Below are 7,931 nucleotides of genomic sequence, written 5' to 3' on the forward strand. Positions count from 1 at the left end.
TCTTTTTCACTGGTTCTCCTTTCTCATTGCTGTCAGATTTGCGTTTTAACCACTTGTCCATTTTCTATTATCTAGCTTTCAGAATTACTCAGGGTGAAAAAAAATGTATACAGTTAGCTAGCTGGCGCGAAAGTATTTTTTTGATTGACATACGTCAATCAATGTTAACATACGTCATTGTCCCGAACGTGATATGCTCATTGCTTTTTTAAATAAAGATTTAGGCTATCAAACTTGTATGTTGGTACCCAGATTTAACAGATTTTATTAACGTGGGATTATTTTAGAATTGTCTATAACCAATACCTTAAAAAGTACCAAATGTTTCTGAGTACCCCCTGCAGTATTCCAAAGTACCCCTAGGGGTACGCGTACCCCCATTTGAGAACCACTGACCTAGTGTGTATTATTAATGAAACAGATCAGGACATAAGGTAAGAGCCTGACAAGCAAGACAAACATGATGATGCTACTGTACTTAAATTACTTGAATTGTGTCCATACCCCTCCACCATCTAAAAAAATGCCCATGCCCCTATAATGGTCCACTAGGTGGCAGTGTGGGGATGTAGGTGTCTTTACTATCTACATCCCTTCAGTCTGAATGCATGCAATATGTAATTTCCACTGCAGTGTCCAGGGTTGGACATGTGGAAATGTGTCTAACCAATATGACCTTGTAGTCCCTGAATGACTATCTTGTTTAATCTACTAAATCCCCTATTCACAATGTATGATCCAAAAGTGACATTGCCTCATATTACATCATATATTAATATACATATATTAATCATACATATCTCAGAATTATATACACATATTAATCATACATATCTCAGAATTAGTTGGAGATGACCTTCTATGCAGAAAGTCCCATCTATCTCTTTTATAGGAGAGACTTGCCTAAGACGCAGCAAGCAGCCAAACAAAGACACACAGCCAATACAGATATTTACAGAACATCTCAGGGCAACAACACAAACACAAGCATGCAAACACACTTCTAACTTCGTTAGCCTTTGATGGGATTGAGTACACAGAATCTGTGGGGATTGGGGAAGTATTCTAAAGTAAACTATATATTGTTGTTTGTACATCACTCCAGAGTAGCCACTTAATCAATAACATTCCTCATCATTTTTAGAGCCGTGAAACCAGTGAATTGAGCCACTAGAATGACAACTTGGGCCCAAATTCAGTAGTGATCTTAAGTGGATGAACGGAATGCTCAGGAATAGCAACGTAAAGTCTCTGCTCTTTCCACAGAATATAAGTATGTCCAGTCCTGTATATGACACTGGTTATGGTGGTCTTCTGGTACGTTCAGTCTTCCTCCTCTTCCTCCCTCCCCCCAGTGTACATGTCTGCCAGCCCGCTGAAGCGAGGCCCCCAGTGGGCCAGGTTCTGGTAGTCCGGGTCCTCCTCTGAGCTGGAAGAGTTGATCGAGCTGAGAGAGCCCTCCCATGGGGCCCCTCCCTCGTAGTCAAACACCAGGAGACAGTCGTAGGGCGGGGCCGTGGTGTCAGCGTCTGCAGCATGCAGGTTCTGGGAGGAAGACAGAGGAGGTCACAGCGCAGTCAGCTTGTTCTGAGTGATTAGACGGTTACACCGAGACTTTTTAACGGAATCTATCAAAACTAAAAGTCCTCTCAACTAGAGAGCTTGAGAAGAAAAGTCAGAGAAAAATACACTCACATCGTCAATAAACTCTCCAATGACCTGTTGGTCAACCAGCCTGGGACGATCAACAGATTCAGCTGAGAGCGATGGGGCCATGGTAACCACGGTAGGCAGGTTGACGAGACCAAGGTGCAGCTGACTCACGTCAAAGTCCTGTTGAAGAAAACCAGAAGACAACATCAACATCTTCACTCTCTCTCACAAAGTCCTCTCACCCATCACCTGATCTATTTCTCCCCTCACCCGTTCCTTCCCCTGACCCCCCACACTGACACTTGGTCCCCTCCCCCTCCTCTCACCTGGTCCTCTTCTCCTCCCCCCTCCTCATCGTAGTGGTAAATGTTGTCTCTGACTTCATCCTCCTGTAACAGAACATTCTTCTTCACAGAACTCCTCTTCCTCAGGAACAGCAGCAGCAGGAGGAGCAGCACTGAAAGGGACACACACACACACACACACACACATAGATGCACACAAACACACACACACACACACACACACACACACACACACACACACACACACACACACACACATGTGAATGAGGCATTAGCAGGGACACTTTGGAAATGCATCATATATAATGAAATCAATAACTCATAGTTAATGACTGTGAATTGCCAGTAGCACTAGCATTTATAGCAAACTCAGTGACAGAGACAATGGACATGTTTCATTACTTACAAAGCAAAGCCAAAACACCACCCAGAATCCCCATTGTCTCCGTCATGGCGAACCCTGCCACCTTCTCATGGCAGCTGATGTCTATTCCTGTGCAGTCACAGACCTGGGCCCCAGAGCAAAACATACGAAAACTCAATGCCTATTTATAAAATATTTTAACAACTGTCTGTACTGTTTTCTATTTTCTATTTTCATTCCTTGAAAAAAGGTGCAAATCCGCTTCTAAACTTCCTAGATTCATATGAATTGTTTTCAATTCATTATACTGTATTGTGTGACGACCCCTACAGAGATTTAGATTTTTCTGTATTTATCTTTTACTATAAGTGGCTCAGTTTGTAATTCGATTGTAATAGTAATGGCTTTATGGAATAGAATCAAAAGATGAGTGTACACTGACAACCAACCTGGACTTGCAACGATGAATCCTGATGGGAACCCTGACTGTCGTAAACACGCAGGACCACCTCATACTCTCCCTTCCTCAGAGCAGTCTTCATACTCAGGAAGACACCCGTCTCTACAAGGGCAAAGGTCACAGTCATGTAGGCTAAACACAAAGAGAGAGTACAGGTGGACAGACGGACGGACGGACAGACAGACAAACAGACACATGAACGGACAGACAGACAGACAAACAGACAGACAGACAGACAGACAGACAGACAGAGGTAGACAGACACACAGACATGCAGAGAGAATTACCACTTCTCAGACAAAGACAGATATGTTCTACTAGTCAATAATATCATCTCACACTTACTTGTGTCGTTCATCTGGACACTCCAGTGTTTTTGGGACGTTCCCAGCAGCTCTGCTCTGAAGGGCTGGGAGAAGCCGGGTCCGTCTGGGTCTCTGACGGAGAGTTCTAGGGACTGGGGTTGATGGACGCAGAGGGTCAGGTATCTCTGGTCGATGATGGGGGAGTTATCATTCACATCCTCCAGTTCAATCACCAGCGTCCCTGTGCCTGTGGCTGGGACCTCCCCTAGGAGACAGAGAGAGAGAGTTAGAATCATATCAAATCAAATACAATTGTATTTGTCACTTATGTCGCATACAGTTGTAATTGACAGAGTGAAATGTTTTGGGATCTTGCTCCATGCTCAACAACAACAGTCAGCAACAATTAACATGCTTTATTATGTAAAACGTAGGCGGCGGCAATGAATATGGAATACTAAGATGTAAAACAAAGTAAAGGTATTTGTGATTTTTGGAGATCAAAAAGATTGTGAGAGTGTGAAACCTCTGAAGTCTCTGCTTGTGTACCATTGTCACTGGCTAGAATGAGGGCGGTGTATCTGCCGTCCGTCACTAAGGCAGACTCTCTGTCCATGGGACTCCGGACCAGGAGTTGACCCGTGGTCTCGTTGATACTCAGCCAGCCACCAGGGTCTCTCCCAATCCTATACCTGAGACACACATCTGCATATATGACAGAATTACGGCCACAGCATACCACACCTGGCACAAATCACGATAGGCCAGCTCTACAAATCATACCCGAGTCAAAAATGAGGTAGTGCTCTCTATCGTAGATCACCTCACGTCGTATGCAAACAAAAGCTGGGAAAATCCTAACGTGAATACGGTTCCCCACAAGCGACGAGGAACCGACGTGAGCAAACGATGAGCAAACTAAAATGCTCTGTCTAAAGAGTGAGGTGTTAAACACAATACACACAATCTGCGAGACTTTGCTTGGTGCTGCTGCGTTACTGAGTCTCCTATTGAAGCTGTACCTGATGGTCTGACTCATGGCCAAGTCTGGATCTGTGGCTGTGTAGCGCACTAGATCACTGTCCACTGGCAGGTCTTCGCTGACAGAGATGACCCTCTCTGCTGGCCTGAAGGCCGGGGCCTCGTTCCTGTCCTCCACGGTCACTGTGACTGTGGCCGTAGAGGTGGACACAGGCCCAGAGAACACCACCTCGTTCTCCACCACCACCAGCAGAGTGAAGAGAGAACAGCTCTCATAGTCCAGCTCCTGAGAGAGTGAGAGAGAGAATGAGAAAGAAAATGGATAAAAGTGTCAATAACATCAGATCTAACGAGCGATATTCATTCTTCAATAACCATTTTGAATAGGGGTTAGATGTAAGGTACGAGGGAAGGCATATCATAGTCCATCTCATAGCTCATGGGAGGAGAGAGAGAGAGAGAGAGAGAGAGAGAGAGAGAGAGAGAGAGAGAGAGAGAGAGAGAGAGAGAGAGAGAGAGAGAGAGAGAGAGGGGTGGGTGGGTAAATAAATCATTATTTGGAGAATGATAAAAACATACAAGTATCCACTCACGGTAACTGTGGTGATGATCCCTTCCTCCCCGCTGGGTCCAGTGGAGACATTAAAGAGTCCTGCGTTGTCTCCCTGTACTATCCTGAACCTGCTCCTCCAGGCTGTGGAGTGGGGTTCGTCTGCATCTGTCACCGCCATCTTCACCACAACAGCAGACATTTGGTTCTCAGGGACTGAAGCTGAGTGCTGAGAAGGAAACAGGGGAGGTGATGAGAGAGGGTCGACTTGTGTCATAAAATGATATTTATCCATTGTTGCCTCATCAGTGTTTTGGTAAGCTGGCATAACACTAGACATGTCTGTGGCTCAGTTGGTAGAGCACGGTGCTAACAATGCTTCGGTTGTGTGTTCGATTCCCACTGGGACCATATATACAGAAACATTTATGCACTCACTGCAATATAAGTCGCTTTGGATAAAAGTGTCAGCTAAATGGCATGTACATACAGTCTATATAGTTTGATAAGGCGCACACATCTTTACTGTGGTGAAATGATAGACAGTGACGTTATTCAGCAGTGTCTGTCTCACCATTGTTTGGGTGAACTGTGGTGCGTTGTCGTTGCTGTCCTCGACTGTGATGAGAACCGTACATGTGGTCATGAGGCCATTTCCGGCATTATCTGCTGCCTCAACCACCAGGCTGTACTTTTGCTGGGTCTGAAGAGACAGATATGGAGTTACACACACACACACACACACGCACACGCACACACACACACACACACACACACACACACACACACACACACACACACCACACACACACACTCACCTCTCTGTCCAGTCCAGGGGAGGCCACCTGGATGCCTCCAGTGACTGGGTTTATGAAGAACAGATCACTGGACAGGGGAGGCTCCTGGCTGCGGATGCTGTAGCGGATATCAGAACTGAGCTGACCCGGCTCATCTCTATCTGTGGCGTTTACCTTCATAAACTCAAAGCCTAAAGACAGACAGACAGACAGACAGACAGACTATAAGGAAGCTACTTTTAAGCTTAGAGTTAACCACTACAGGCTGGTCATTAAGTGCCAACATAGCATATGATGCATTGTCAGTGTTAGGCTGTGAACATGCAGTTTCAGCACACTCAACTCTACCTATCTCTGCAGCCTCTGGAACACGGCCTAGAAATGGATCGTGGGTAAAGTGTGGTTTGTTGTCGTTCATGTCAATGACTTTGATGATGATCTCCATTGGCAGCTCTGCCTGACCCATCCCCAGAGCCTCTGCATGGGCAAACAGCTAGACAAAGACACATCCTTCCATATAATACCATACCATACCATACAACTGGATTGTATAATGTCTTATTGTAAGATGCTATAACTCCTAGTAAGTAGAGCATAAGCTAATTGTAAGAAAACCATCACAATTATTGTTAAGAGAAGCCACAATGCTAAAGCATAATATTATGTTCAAATACCATCATGATACCTAACACACAGCAAAATCCATGTATCCAATTAACGGAAATACTATGTTGTTTTCTAATCAGACAGTAAGTTACCGTACAGCGTATCTGGCCTGCTGCTCTCTGTCCAGGGGTTCCGTAACACTGAACCAACCAGAGTTCTTGTCGATGGTGAAACGGCCAATAGGAGGCTTGTCTGCCCCCGGGCCGGTGATCTTATACAGCATTTTCACGTTCCTATTGGACTTGATCTGAAGACCACAAGAAACACACTCAGAACAAATAGGACAATACGAAGGAGAAAAAGCCGGCTGTGAGACACATACAGTACAATGCTGTACCTGTGTATGGTACAGTTGAGGCTAGTGGAGGCAGAAACTGGAGGACAGGCTCATTGTAATGCATGGAATGGATTACAATGAGCCCGTCCTCTGATTTCTACCTCCACCAGCCTCCACTGGTGTGTACAGTACCTGTGTGATATGGTTGGGAAAGGGACCCTTGCCGTTCTCTGCCACATTGATAGTGGGGACGACCCAGTCCCGCTTCCTCCTCCTCTGACCTGAAAAGGACCGTGGGAAGTCTAGCACAGGGACATCTAGGAGAGTAGAGGATCACCATTAACGCCAGAGGACAAATTGCTTTGCAGCACGTAAACATAAAGACTGCTTGCAGCTGGTTCACAAGGCTTCCCTCTTTCCTCTTTCCTTTTTCCTAACTTTTTTTTATTCCTTCCTTCCCTCCCTTTTCTTCTCTATCTCAGACAAAGGGCAAGGTCCTCTCTGACATACTCTGTTACCAAAGCATTTCAGCTACTGTACACATCTCTCCACCAATGAGAGAACATTACCAGACTTTGATTACATTCAAAACCATTTTTACTCATTCAAATGTCACAGATGTGAACTGTTGTAAATCAGCTGTCATGGAAGGAGTTCAATAACCTTTACCATTTAATAAGAATATTAATTTTCTGATGTATTTTGTGTTACCTTTGCTCAAAGCTCTGTCCCATTGCAGGCGTCCGGTGTCTTCTCTGGCGACAGAGCAGTCTGAACTGAGGCTGGGCTGACATGGTCCTTCCTTTTCACACAATCCCTGGGTGATGATAACCTGGAAAGTCACAGCATAGTAGTTCTATAGTGTGCACGCGCCTTTTAGATTCCATACAGTATGTGCAGTGTTTGGAATATCATGTGAGTTGAGAACTACAGCCACAAACGTTATAGAATTTCAGGGAGTTTTGATGTAGGCACTTTGACCACTGTGGATCATTGTCAACCTGCTCATCAATGAAGATCCCATGCAGCGGTTGAAACAAATGACAACTGTATTCTCAAAAGCTCACCAACACGTTTATGATTGACAGTAATCCGCTACTCTAACCACAACTGCTCTGCTTACCTGAAACAAGAGGAAGTTCAATCCATACTGTAAACATTTGAACTGCAACATTCCATTCATTCATTGATTCAAATAATTCCAAAGTGTTTGTCAAGTTGGCGGGTTGTTACTGCTGGAGGTCTAGAGGTGATGTGTTGATCCTGTTTGAATGATAATCAAGCACAGTCCAGACGAAGTGTATCCTGGATCAGCAAGAGTTTTATGAACACATGGTCATAATGAATAACTAATGTTAACCATTAACCACTAACCCCAGAGAGAAAGAGAGAGAGAGAGAGAGAGAGAGTGAGAGAGAGGGAGAGAGATATTCCTAGGAACCGAAGATAAAATAAGATAATACATAATATTAATTTATTGTCTACTATGTTGTGATTTTAATACTTTATTGTTTTCTGCTTCCTAATTAGGGTTGCAAAATTCCAGAAACTTTCAGTAACTTACCAAAACCAT

The 7,931-nt window shown here is 44.5% G+C and overlaps 1 protein-coding gene across 1 annotated transcript; it reads right to left on the bottom strand.

Moving 5' to 3' along the window:
* Positions 1-1,323: 1,323 nt before the first annotated feature.
* On the bottom strand, positions 1,324-7,931 carry LOC310801644 (B-cadherin-like; the record flags this gene model as incomplete). Its single annotated transcript, XM_083665711.1, has 14 exons — positions 1,324-1,545; positions 1,696-1,833; positions 2,772-2,884; positions 3,128-3,352; positions 3,637-3,779; positions 4,110-4,354; positions 4,662-4,847; positions 5,193-5,321; positions 5,437-5,606; positions 5,764-5,908; positions 6,179-6,328; positions 6,551-6,675; positions 7,070-7,190; positions 7,923-7,931. 14 exons carry the CDS (start codon positions 7,929-7,931, stop codon positions 1,324-1,326), a joined length of 2,121 nt encoding a protein of 706 aa, XP_083521837.1.

This window comes from Argentina silus (genome assembly GCF_951799395.1).
Source record: "Argentina silus genome assembly, chromosome: 3".
NCBI lineage: Eukaryota > Metazoa > Chordata > Actinopteri > Argentiniformes > Argentinidae > Argentina > Argentina silus.